This window comes from Fusarium redolens (assembly GCF_020744475.1).
Source record: "Fusarium redolens strain MPI-CAGE-AT-0023 chromosome Unknown BKA55scaffold_2, whole genome shotgun sequence".
NCBI classification, from domain to species: Eukaryota; Fungi; Ascomycota; class Sordariomycetes; order Hypocreales; family Nectriaceae; genus Fusarium; species Fusarium redolens.
Genome location: NW_025763665.1, coordinates 1,135,697 through 1,149,273, shown reverse-complemented (window position 1 = coordinate 1,149,273; position 13,577 = coordinate 1,135,697). Strand labels below are relative to the sequence as shown.

The window sequence follows — 13,577 nt, the reverse complement described above, 5'->3', positions numbered from 1 at the left end:
CTAGATTCTGGGGGTGGTTCCAGGAACGTATGGCTTCCCTCGCCGAACAGCGCCGAGATCAGCCTCGTCCATCAGGTCGGTGAATGTTGTCGCTCTCGTCAGGGGACGGGGTTTTACAATGGTGCTAGGGTCCGCGAAAACATTGATGTTCTCGCTACTTGGCTCACGTTGAAGCTCAGGGGTACTTGGTCGACGACTGCAGTACGACGAGGCCTTCATAGCGCGGATGGGGGGTAGCCGAACGTTTCCATGTCGAAGAGACTCTTCATTGTCGAGGGGGCTGGGCTGAGCATTGGGTGAGGGGTTGGGTGAGTCGAAGGGATTCGGAATAGAGATACGAATCCGCGGAGGTGGAGCGTTGAGACGTGTGCTAGCATCGGAAAGCTGGCGCACAGGCACAATGCTTGAGCGCTGGGTTGAAGGTGTCTTGAGGATGAAGTCCGCGCGGTAAGAGTTGGGTTGGCTGATGGGCTCGGAGATGATATTTCCGAACGAGGCATCGCTCGTGGATCGACGGCCGTAGCCGTAGATATGACTGCCCTTCTCTGAGCCTTGCGCCTCCCGTTTGTTCTGACGACGGACGTAGAGGAAGATTACAACGGCGATTATTAGAAGAATAATACTGCCGCCGACTACACCGCCAACGATGGAGGTAGTAGCAGGCCCCGAGTTGTCAGACTTGGAGTCTCCGTCCTTGTCTGAGCTGTTGTCTGAACCAACAGCGGCTGTAGGCTCAGCGCTCGTGGAGGGTGCAGCGCTGATGGAGATGGTCTCAATAGCCCCCGTAGCAGTAGTTATCGCGCTGGGAACAGGCGTGGACGTCTCATTAGGAAGCTCAGCGCCCTCTGGGACATCGGTCTGATCCTTGTCGATAACACACTGCTCATTTTCACACGAGTATCCAAAAGGACAGCACTTCTGTCCACATTTCTGAAGGTCGAGGTTGAACACTATCGTCTTGACAGGGGCGTTGGGGAACTCTCTCTGGTCCTGGCCGCGGATATCACAGGTGATGGGTTGAATGACATTGCAGGTCTGACCCTTGGGGCAGCACACTGCTGTGGTCTTGCCAGCGAGAAGTCTGCAGGAGTTATCTTTGGGGCAGCAGAAGTTGGCGATGTCGCTGTTGCATGATATCTGATCCGCATCGCATGTGTCTTGGCGGGCGAAGATATTGTTCGCGGGGAGAGCGGAGGATGTTGAAGCATAGAGGGCTGTTATGAACAGAAACCTCAGGGGTGTTGGGAGTCTTCCCAGAAACATATTTGGTGTATATTATGCGTGTGGTTGTTGGTTGTTGTCTTTAGTGTTAGTTACTAAGCGTTGGTTTTGTTGGTTCGTTGTTGAAGGAATGTCTTCGAGTGAATGTGATGTAAGAGAAGATGATATGCAGATGAGTTGGTGAGTCAGACACAACCAGCGCGTATGACAAAGATGAAGCAATGAGTCAACTGAACAAGTGAATTTGTCTTGCTTTGTTTTGTTTGTTCGATAGAACAGTCAAGGTGAAGAAACGGAACAGTAAATACAGAACGCAGAACAAGAGACTCAGAAAAAGAGGGAGAACAAGGGTACTAGACAAAGACCGAGAATGGAACCATGAGGTCACTGGCAAGGGAGCCGTCTCTTTCCTCCATCATGGACATGGTCTTCCTTTGCTTTGCCGCCTTGTCCGTTGAGAGTCATCTCGACCCATTCGTGGACGATATTCAGGCTCGACTGTCGCATCAGAGACCATTGGGCGGTTGGTCAGAGATGCTGAGAGCCAGTCGCTGTGAGGGTCTAGGGCCTATCACTTGACACGCCAGTAGACACTACGTAGTTAGTCTAGAACTACTAGATGTTGGGGGATATGGAAACTGGTTTGTTTGGCGATAATGTCGCCATAGTTGAGACAGATGTAAAAGCTGTGGTTGGTTGAGAGTCTCCGAAGACATTAAGCGCGCGGCGATGCATATCGCTGATTGGATTCTGATGAACAAAGCCCAGTAAAAGGTTGGCTGTGGGGGCTCTGTCTCAGGCGCTGAAGATTCGTGGCCAAGCGCTAAGGTTGGGCGCGTAGTTTTCGAACTCAGACCGTACTTGAGTTGTGGTGAGGTCCAATAAGACGAGCAATCCAATGAGAAAGGCCACTGTTTGAAGGCCAATTCCAGGCATAGAGTCTTCGGAAAGTGTTGTGTTATTTAGGCTTCAACAGGCTGTTTCTTGTCGTTATGGGCTGCCTCTCTTTCGTTCTTCTCTCCCGTCGGTGATTGATCATGTCAGTCAAGATGGAACTCTAGGTATCTTGTTCAGTGACGATACAGATCAGTAAACGAACGGATGTCTTTGACCTTCCTTGCCACAGGAGCAAAGCACGGGATATCTTGGTCTCCAATGCGTTCTCTGATTCTTTGTCTCTGCTGTAACATGACTAACATGACTCACTACACCCATTATCGTGATACAAACCACACAAACTCTCCACATCCTATAAGTACTGTAATATCCTTCGTCTATATCCGTACTGCATGCCATTTACCCCATCATCCACCTCTCTGCCCCCTTGCACGCGCCGAAATGACCCCTGGACTCTCACACACAGAAATGCATCTCACAAAATCCAGATTCGCCTAGACCTCGGCAAGAGGCAAAAAGTCCACGTCTTCTCCGCTGCGGTCAGGTCAGTAACGAAAGAATGCCCTACAGGGGGCGTGTAAGTCATTAGATCCAATAACTTCACGCACTGTCCAAAAGCCCTGAAGACGGAAGCAAATCGTCTTCGCTTTGCTGTAACTGTTGAGAATACGTGTTTGCCTCTAGGTTTCCGTTCTGTAAATCAAATGCACTGCTATGCGATGCGCTGATGTGCTGGTGCCTCTCTGTATCCTCGCTGCAGATGCACTGCGACTCGTACGGAACAACGGCTCAACATGTTGCATGCATTGGGCCTTCTCAGATAGAGTGAGGCTTTAAAATAGATGATCTATAGGATGAAACAGATAAGGGAAATGCTTCCCAACTATAATATGAATTGTCCTCGTACTGCATTTGCATAGCATAGCATAGCATTGCATTGCATCACATGCGGCTTTATCTCTATACATCCGCTACAGGGACAAGGCCTCATTTCTCCAGCGCGTGTGCCACAGTATAAACATCCTCAGACCACTAAAAAGCTCCCTGTAGATGCCTACAGTAGCAGCACATATCTGCAGCTCATCAATGCCACCCTCTCAACGCCTCCCCCACGGAGAACATATCTCTCCCCGGCTTTCATGGTGTGATGATGCTGACCTCTCCAGGGGATAAATAAGCACAGAAGAAAAAGAACCCATCGGATGCGGAATAATATGCTGGCTTGTAATGTCATCAGGCCGAGGCATTAATGCCTATCCCAGTGGTGCCTCTCGGGGTTGGGATCCCTTTTCAGAGGCTTGCAGTCAGCACTGGAGAAAAGTCCCCGGATTATGTGGTATGATTTTACATGATCAGATAGATATTGTGATGATGTGATCTCATCTTCTGGTCATTGCAGTGAGGGAATAAACAAAGTGCGTAGTAATTAATGTCACGGCGTGGAGTACCAATTGCAACGACAATGTGCTTTGTTCATTGTCTGCCTTGTCTTAGCAAGGTCATAGATGTCCTATCTGTATACCACTTCCTTTCTGGGAGCTAGCCCATTAACCAGCTTCCCAGAGCCTCTCTTTTCATATCGTCATCCTTCACAGCGCCCTTATCCCCAGATCATCCTTTGCGCCGTTTCCCCCATACCATTGCCCGCTTGGTATCATAGTAAAGCAATAAACAATAGCGAGTGATCCCGAGTCTCGCGGTACTCGGCCGTTTCTATCCAATGAACTAACATCTAACACGGCATCTTGTTGCCGCCCCATTTGTTCCTGCATATGGCCATGGCTCATCTCTCACTCATCCTATTCATGCATGTCCCTAACGCCTCGTCCCCGTATCAAAATATGTCGAGATGTGGTGTATCCAAGTGTCGCTCTTTGTACTCCCACATTCATCTCAAAACGCCTCGCGGCTTCCTCTAGTGACCCATCCCAGTAGGTATCATTGTATATGAAGTAAAATGAAGAAAAGAAAAAGATAACTCAGCCCTTTCGGGACAGATAATAAGTGAATAACAAAGCCTCGTGTAGGACGTGGAAGTGTCAATTCCAATCCTGGTCCTCGACGGCTGGCAAATGCCTGCTTCGCCTGATGAGGGGGTCCTGGCCGCTCTCATGTTACTGAAAAGAAGGTTAGAGCAGAACTAGATGGTTTCACCCAGCACGGTCCCGCTACCCTTCAAAGGCCAGCCAAGAAGGTTTGCAGAAAGCAGTGCTCAGATCAACAAAAAGTCCCACCCCTTCGATTCCATGACATCCCGCCAGTGGATGTGCAGCTGGGCCGCCTCAGACGTCGTGGACCCGGGTGTGCTCACGCCCGAGAGGCTGTCATTCTGAGCCCACACCTCGTGAAGGAGGGTGGCTACACGTCCCATGGTGCCAAACCTAGCCGAGTCGCCCAGCTGAGCCAGGCGGTCCTCGAAGAAGGCTCGGAATGAACTACCGGGAACGCTGATGGAGCCGCCAATGAGATAGACCCAAGCAAGATTTCGGTCAAACCCATTGGGGCCCGAGGGAATGTGTTGAAGCACCGTGGTCAGCTTCTCAACCAAACCCATGGGGGATGGCTGTCTGGGGTTGAATCCAGGGACCAGGCTGCAGAGGAAGATGCGAGCAGCAATGCGGAAAGCCATGGTCATGTTCTTAGAAAGCTGCTTAGGTGAAAGACTACCATTGGCATTGAAGGGCATCTTGGGACCTGCATCACCCATCTCAGTCAGGCTAATTTGCTCTCCGAGGGCAGACACATGTTGGCAGAGTGTGAAGTCATCCATGCCATCCTTCTTGAGAGACTCGAGACAGGCAATCTCGGAAATGAGATACATGACCCGGTCATCACAACCCATGAGCTCGCGCAGGCCAAGGCTTGGGTTGAGCTGAGAAAGATGCTTCTCACGGTAAGTGTGAGCAAATGTTGGTGAGCGACCCTTCATGGTGGCACCGAGAATGTCAATCCATGACGAGAGAGACATGTTGAAGGGAGTTTGCATGGAAGCCCGAGTAGGATCAGAGACGATGCCGGGAAGGTCAAGCTTCTGCACCAAGCTGATAGCAGCCTGGAAGTGCTGGTGCCAAGGAATATCGAGAAGGCCATCATCATAGCGGCCAACGACAGACTGGAAGAAGATGAGGCCGAGGGTTGCCTCGAGAATTTGCTGGTGATTCTCATCTTTCTTGAGAGCCTCACAAAGAGCCCAGATGGTAGCATAGCGATGACGCATGATGTCGTTGTCAATGTCCTCGGTAGAAGTAGAGCCATTGTTATGTGATTTGAGGTGCTGGGCAGCGACGCTCAAGCAGCAGTGAAGGTAGGCACTGTTTGATTGAAGAGCAGGGAGGATCAGGTCTGAGCTGACTGAGCAGTGTTGGTTGGACTCGAGGATGGGAAAGATGGTCGGCAGAACGAATTGGATGAAGTGATCCAGGAGGCGCTGGTCATTCTCATCCAACTCAATCTGGACTTGCCTCGACTCTGTAGAAGGGCCATGTGAGAAGTCAAAGAAGTTGCAGTTGAGGGTCTCTTCTGAAAGGGATTCCTTGCGCTCTTGGAAGACCTGCTCGGCCCACTCGCCGTCGAGAGGACCGTTGGGCAGAACTGTACCAGCAGGAGGAGGAGTGTGGTAAGTGCTGAAGGTGGAGATGTGTGATTCGCGAACTGTGGGCACATCATTGACAAACATCTGTCGCTCTGTCTTGACATCGATCTCATAAGGTGAGTAGCTGCCGAACATGAACTCGGGGTGCATTGGAGCACCGAATCCATACTCGTTACCACTGGGAGGGCTGTTGAAGTTGAAAGCAGCTGGGAATTGAGAGTCAATCGAGGCGGATCTTGTGCGGTCGAGAGGATCAGTGAAGGTGGCCGATGTGGGAAGAGAGTGTGTGAGGCCAGGAGGAGAGCTGGTGACAGAGTTCTGAATGTTGTGCGATGACTTCTCGGAGAGCTTCTTGCGCTTGATAATCATCTTGATGTCCTCCTTGTGTTTCCTTCGCATATCGTTGTTGCTCCACCACATGGGCCGCTTGTACTCGCATTGCAAACCGAGATGCTTGCAGGCTGTGCACATGGGAGTTCCCTCGTCGCATTTCTTGCGTCGCAAACGGCAGGTATAGCAGCCTGTGACATTCATATTAGCTCAATACACTTCGGTAGGATGGTGTAAGTGGGCGTACCTGTTCTTGAACGACGATGCATCTGCGTCTTTGTCTTTGGCTTGCCATTGCTGGCTTTGGAGGCCGGTTTGGCCTTTGAAGACTGTGATACAGTCATGTTGACGGTGTTTCCAGTTGCTCGCGACACGCCTTTGCGATGGTCGGGGGGCAGCGTAGACATTTGTAGGCTGCGATGCTTGGTCCTTAGAGTATTGGCGTGGTAGGGGACCAGGAGGGGTGTGTGATCGACAAGGGGGGAGTGGTACTGTGTAATCAGGGACCAGATGCGCACTGTACTGTAAACCCAGGCCTAGTCGAGTGTGGAGTCGATCAGAGCGGGACGGGATGGAGAAATTAATTGTCTTTGCTTGTCTTTTGCCTTAAACTGGGCTGAGGATCCAGAAGCGAAAGCCAAGAGGTTGGGCGTTGGGAAACGTGACCGGGGGGATATCGAATCCGAAGTTGTCAAGTCCGTTTCAACGAGTCGAAAATTAAATTAGTGTTATTGTATCGGTCAGGATCAATATGGATCACTGAGCGAGCGGATTGTTTGATTTTGTGTGTAGTCGTGTAAGTGGCAGCCAGGCCAACGTATCAAACTACAACGTATCGTCCGTTATTCCGTTTCGTTTCGAATCGAAATGTCCTTTTGGGAAATTGCGTAGTAATGATTGACTGGTTCGAAGCAAGTCCGGCTTGCTTGTAACTGGATATTGGAAAGATTGATGCGGGTAATAGAAGGGTTTGAGGAGGGCGGTAAGAGAGGAAAGGGGATCAAGAGAACCTTTGGCGACACTTGGAATCTCTGAACATAACGAAGAAGAAAGAGGGCAAAATTCTTGGGCGGCTGCTGGAGGGCTAAATCCTTATATTTTGGCCGCTTCTCTCGTGGCCCTTCACACGTCGATTCGATGATGGCTTCCCATCGTCTTGTTTCTATTTTTGCATCATGCACGACGAGCATGCCATGGCACCAAAGGCAGCAACTGCGCTTAGAGAAGCCAATGGGGAGAGTCGGTCAAAAGATGGTCTCTCTGTGTCCATCGGGACTCCACTCTAGAAATAGATGTGCACAAGACAATAAGGCGAGCAGGGGTTCAGTCGTCAAAAGGGGAAAGTCGCGCATGGTGTGCCCATCTGGTCGTCCATGGTCGTAGCTAGCAGCCACTCTGCTCGCATGAAGAGCTCATCAACGGGGGGGGTTGGAGCCCATTCGGATCTAGCTCCTCACGGGAGGATATGCGAGGCGGGCAAGCTTGGACTTTGACTTTGGCTTCTGATTTGAGGCCCTCCACTTGTTGGCTTGTACTCGAGTTCAACTGCCATCTTTCCAGATGCCTGAGAAGGCTGAGATGCAGTTTGTGATTATACATTCACTTGAAAGAAGAAACGTTCAAAGTTCAGGCGTGAGCCCAGCTTTCATGCAGTGGATCTGTGTGGTGATCAGTATGGGTTGCTTCTTCAGTATCTATTTCCATACCAAGAAGTAGTGACACCCACCATCATGATGATGCTGATGCTGATAGAGAAGCTCACCGGGCTCTTGCAACTGCGTCTGCATATGCGCGAGTATGTACACCGGAAGAGGGGAAATGCCAAAAGGTCGCACAAGGATCCGACCGCTAGCTCACCTCCTCTATCAAGGTCTCATAGCAGGGTCGTTCCATGCTCGACTGGCAGAGAGTGTACTGTGCTGGTCTGAAAACTCTATTCGGTCGCATCTAAGATGGATTCATTAAACAATCGCATCTAGTGCAGCCATGGTCCGTTGTGAAATCCACGGTTTGCGAGTCATATTTCACGCTTCACGTCTTGGAACTCGGCCGAAGTGGACGATTGGGCCAGAAACTTGTTGGGGTCTAGGACACAACGGAGATAGGCTGGTAGTAGGAGAAAAGCCCTGGCCAAGTACCTAGATGATTTTTAACGAATAGAATGGTCAAAGAGGCGGTCAACCTTCAGATTGGTCAAGCGGCGAAAGACCTCGTGGGTGCAGTCCTGCAAGTGGCTGTCCGCAGCCGGGTCGAGAAGCCAGAAGCCCCATGTATGGCCCTCAAAAACACCAAGTCTCCAGTTCAGAGGAATACCGGCATGGTTGGGTGCTACGGGACAAGTGCATGTTGACCAGGGGTTAAAGACAGTGACGTCTAACAGCGCGGGGGTTGTTGAGAAATTCCATAACTGGAGGTCACGGGGGTCGAAAGGGCCTTGTGAGCGATAAAGGAACGAGTCAAGATTGGGTAATGGGTTTAGAGAGAGCATTGACATGTCTCTCTCTTGTTTAGCCCAGGTAACCTCGAGTGTTGATCTGTCTATGTCGAGACATGAACAAATCTACTCCGTAGCAGAGTCAGTCAGTGTGACAACATATAATTGCTGCAACTACGCGGCAACAACTCAGTTTAGATGAGCTGAACGGAATGGATACATGAAGAATGGCGCTCAATACTCATGCAAAGCAAGGCGCTATACATGCCTTCTGCTGTGCGCCGTAGCAGTCCGACATGTACCCGACCATTGCTCCAGCGGGCATGACCTGGGCTGGCATTGCCATGCTCTCCAGTGGCTGATCAGTGAAAAGCTCTGCTCTGCTGGCGCCAAAGCTGGGTCAGGTCGCATTCTGCAGTGACCGGGAAGGAAAAAGATCGGTCTGGTGAGCAGGCCTGTCGTTGTGAAAAAGAGCGTTTCTGGTCCGTGATTCGACAGCCGAGGGTGACACGCGTGCATTAGCGCATTATGGGACGGGACCAACCGATGAGGAGCTTCTGCCGCGGAGCAGGGGTAGATAAGAGTGCTAGTCCAGAAGCGTGTTAGCAGAGTTGATTGCCTACCCCGGCCTCAGATCTGGATTGGCCCCGAGCCGCAGGTGGCTCAACAGGGAAGCTCTGACACTGTAACCAATGAGAAAGCAGAAGACGATGATCTCTGCCGCCACGTTCTTGCAGCCGTTCAGGGGGCCCCTGGCTAGCTCGAGACCCTTACCTTACACCAATGCACGTTGAGGTGATCAACAAAACACCGAGCCGAGCGGGGAAGCTCAAGCTGGTCCTGGTGAGTTTATGATGTGATAAGCGGACCATGACGGGCAATAACGGGCGGCCGAAAATGGGTCATTATGCTATGCTTTGACCGTTCGCTGATCATGAATGAAGTTGCTGAGACGAAATGTCACTGCTCGAATGCTGTTGTGGCAACCCAATATTAATCTTATCTTGATAGCGTGCTTACCTTACCTTATGTTTGTGGAGGAGGCTGTACCTATCTGTTGTGCATGAAGAAACAAAAACCAACAATCAGATCACTGGAATCTCCATCCAACAAGATGTAGCTAGTGCAAGGTCATCTGTAAATCTGCCAACCATGTTGGATCTCCTCTACACCATCATCAGATATGAGCATGCAAGACCAGACTAGCCAGACCATTTCAAGGTTGAGCTTGGATTATCCTTTGAACCTAGCAAGGTATATTAGCCTATCTTGATAATTACTGAATCTAGAAATGTCATCTGGCCTTCCTCTGCTCCGGCTATCCTATCTTATCTCGCGACTTACACACTCTCTCTCACTTTCAGAACCTTCAACACCATAACCCAAATCAAGTCGATGATAATATTTGTGTGTCAAAAGGCCCGATCCATCTGACAATACTTAGCTCTTCAAACCCTGACCCGACATTTAATATCTCATCACACTCTTTGGGTATTCCGTAAACAAAACTATCACACTATCACCTGTCAAGCCCATGAATTCCACTCCTACTATGGTCTAGTCAAGTCATGGATAGATGGCTCCCCCGCCAATGCGAGTCATTGTCAAATGCCCCCGCTCGTTGCAAATTAAACACTACCGGCCGCCTCCGATTGTTCATCGTCTTCTCGTCTGTTCATCCCATACGATCCCTGATCCCTGCAATTTCACTCACGAACAGACCGTTTATGGTCTCCTCATTGACACCATCGGGACAGGGCTCCGTCTAAGCCGGAGATTTTGGCCCTTTGACGGAGTAACTATTTTAATTTTTTAGCCCCCTCTTTTCAACTCGGAATCTGGGCTAAATTCTATGCCTTGGCGCTTAAGCATGTTTGGATCAACAGTTGGGATACCGCAAAAGCGCTAACAGATCCCATCACGTCTCGTCACATCCCAATGCTCACTTGCACGTCTATTTTTAATTTAGCCCGCATTCCCTGGCTCATTCCAGCATAATTAGGCCATCATCAAGGTCGCAGAGGACGCGGCCAAAAAGACTATTGATCTGGGCTAATTATGGAACAATTGCTCTTGACTAAACCAAACTTTCTCTCCTATGTCAATGCACTTCCATCAAGTTTGGCTGCAACACTGTTCAGCTCTTCGACACCCTTGCCCATGTTGACATGGAGACATTATTCTGCTAGCTTACCCTAATGCTTCTTGTTGATCTCCAGTTCTGTGCTGAGTACTGACTTGACTAGAACTACTCCGAATGCCGAAGGTTCCGCAAGTTAGTTGTCTGATTAGATGATATATCACGATGTCTTGGTAAATAATATTTTGATCTGCGCTCGAGGTAGTATTCGTAAACTTCAATGCAACTGAAATTGATGATGGATTTACTGGGAGATTGTTGACCCTCTGTGTTTATGGAAATTACTCTCACCTAGATATGGACTCATCCCCTTGATCACACAGTATGGCAACATTCCAACTTGGGCCTGTAGACCTAGGCCTCAATTAGCGGTCGACCTCGAATCTCACAGTCCAGCCATAGTTCAGTAACTCGACACTCACCCTCCATTAGCGCATGATTCATAATCTCGATGCACCCGGACCAAACTTTTTGTCCGCCATCGACGGTCAAAAGGTGAAATGTGCCATTAACCACGTATTTTACCGTTTTAGACGGTCTAGCCCTGTGTGGCTGAAGAAGCTTTCTCATTTCTCATCTTACCAACAAAATTGAGTTTGGTGCCTCGAGTTGGTTTGTGTTGGCCGCGTATCCCGACTTACACACCATCACGTTCGTTTGTGGGCCTTTCCGTAGCCGTTGAAGGGTCCGCGGGGAGCTTCTTGGCCCTTGCGGGCCGATCCAAACTCTGGCGGGAAGTTAATCGCATATCTAGGGCCCTCAAAATCATGGTTATACTGTGCTGTATTACCTCGTCTTTAAGACCGGGCAAGGAAATTCCTGTGAACGGGCGCCAGACAGGAAAAAACATGTTATGGTAATGGCATGATCAGCCAAAGTAAGTCGAAGCTGAAGCTAGCATCGCAGATCGAGGCTCCAGCTGACTAGGGCCCTTGTTTCTGTCAAGGAAGCTGAGCTAACTCCCTAGGTAGCGAGCCATTTCAATGCTCGCAAAAGCCTCCATCAACAGTCAAGGATCATCAGATAAGCCTGTTAAACTAGCACAGTAAGGCTGCGGTACAGTACAGTGGAGTGTGCGCCGAGTTGACTTTTGCTTTGCTTTGCTCACACTCACACTCACATCATCATTTTGTCCCTCACTTTCCCCGCCCAACCCATGACAATCTTTTGGTCCCAATGGAGAATCCTGGTAGGTCCGAAGTGATTCGGCTTCTCGAATTGAACATTCATTCGAAGCTCCAGAAGCTCGACCGCAATGCGGCCGTGCTCTCAGCACCCACAGAACTCGAGGAGGTCGCATTAGTTTTGCATCATGTGAGATTCTGCAGAAGTGAGCTTTGAATGATCTATTGGTTAATAGATGATATTTGAGATGTGTGTTGAAACCGTTGATGGATATGGGAAACAGAAGTGGAGAGTGGGAGCCGCGTGGGAGAGCTGTGAGGATTGGCTCAGACCAGGATTAAAAAGGCACATGCACATTGACACTTCCAATGGCACTGTGATGTGATGCTGGGGGGTTGCATCACAAAATGAGAACCGAGAGCTCAGATGTGACATTCCGACTGCCGTCCCCTACTGGGTTATATTCTTGAAGTCCTCTGTAGACAATAATGACGGGACACACACCGCGGCTTGGCTCCTGGTAGTTCTCAATTCGTCGTTGATTTTAGATGCGGAGATATTCAAGCTTGTCTCCGAGCAACTTAGTGACATGACTGAGTCGATATGTGATCCCTCTGTACTGGGTCCTTGTCGTCCAGTTCCTCGACAAGCAGCTGCCCGTTGTGTGCTGCCGGCCAGCACTTTTGTTCACAGGTGTTCTGTGGTCCATGGACTTCCAGCCTTCTTGTCGGCCGCTCTTCGAGTTCGATGGGTCATCCAACTCGATCTGAAGTCTTGGCAAGAGCAAACTTCAGAGTGAGACACCACGATGGCTATGTGAGACATTGGCATAGTGTTGATCAGCCCGCACAATTATCTTGATGCTCCGGATTCCACGACAGCTATCGTCGTCATCGGTATATGTTCTGTGGCGTACGGAAGAGTCGGTGAGAATCCCCGAAGACAAGTCTTGCCGTAAAAGACCTGGTCTATGTCTCCATGCAAGGCATCTCGACCTGAAGCCGAAGGCTGGACGGGAGACGGGCATAGCATGCGAAGTCAAGCGGGAACGAGACATTAGCCCGCACGGGCGTGATGAAGCCTGAAGGATTTGAAGCCACTTCGACTCTATCCATGCCACTGCTTGCTTGCTTGTTTCCTTTCACATTCAGACATGCCATCCCGGGCCTAGAGCAAGCTACAGCAGTTATCATTACCACATCCTACTGTAAAGTTGTGAAAGAAATAAGAATATTTCGATTTTGGGCTGGGCATTTCCTTGCTGTAGCAAGGATCATTGCAGGGGTATGGTGACAGAAGCAGACAGGCATCCCGACCAAGAAGCTAGAGCGGGATCGGTTAAGCCCTCGCAGGATTGCGATTGACGGACGTGAGGCCAATCGTTGACTCCAGCTGAGGTTATGAAAGTCTATTGGGTCGCAGAAGAGATTGTCCGTCATGGGCTTCGTATCCCACGGCAACATTTCAATGGCATGGTGACTCTGGTTTATTCGTTTGCGAGGCGAAGCAATTCGAGACGCCGGGTGTTTAATAATATCAGGATTGAACGGTGTTCACTACGGGACGAGAACCTATTGTAAGAAATATAAGGCGTATATGCTGTGCTTCTGTAGGTGGAAGCTGTCACTAGCCGAATATTGATTCATATTCACGGCGATAACTTTGTGGTGGAGTTACCCTACACTCCAATGTAGGTGACACAGTCTGATTCTGCACTGTATATACCTGCCCAACCCGAACTCCATGGCTGAATATTTGGGTAGGTAGTGCAGCGTTCATGATGCCATCACTGTATATCGTTATTTGGAAGGTATCACCAGAATCTCATGCAGTAAAGT

General features: G+C 49.8%; 3 protein-coding genes across 3 annotated transcripts; all 3 read right to left on the bottom strand.

Moving 5' to 3' along the window:
- On the bottom strand, positions 1-1,263 carry BKA55DRAFT_589507 (uncharacterized protein; the record flags this gene model as incomplete). Its single annotated transcript, XM_046194945.1, has 1 exon — positions 1-1,263. One exon carries the CDS (start codon positions 1,261-1,263, stop codon positions 1-3), a length of 1,263 nt encoding a protein of 420 aa, XP_046054843.1.
- Positions 1,264-4,330: 3,067 nt separating this feature from the next.
- BKA55DRAFT_589506 (fungal-specific transcription factor domain-containing protein) lies at positions 4,331-6,447 on the bottom strand (the record flags this gene model as incomplete). The annotated part of the gene is made up of 2 exons (XM_046194944.1): positions 4,331-6,231; positions 6,288-6,447. The coding sequence occupies 2 exons, from the start codon at positions 6,445-6,447 to the stop codon at positions 4,331-4,333; spliced, it is 2,061 nt and encodes a 686-aa protein (XP_046054842.1).
- Positions 6,448-11,082: 4,635 nt separating this feature from the next.
- On the bottom strand, positions 11,083-11,360 carry BKA55DRAFT_451966 (uncharacterized protein; the record flags this gene model as incomplete). Its single annotated transcript, XM_046186064.1, has 2 exons — positions 11,083-11,179; positions 11,266-11,360. Coding segments are annotated over 2 exons (192 nt in total), but the record flags the coding sequence as incomplete, so codon positions are not given.
- Between the last annotated feature and the right edge of the window lie 2,217 nt (positions 11,361-13,577).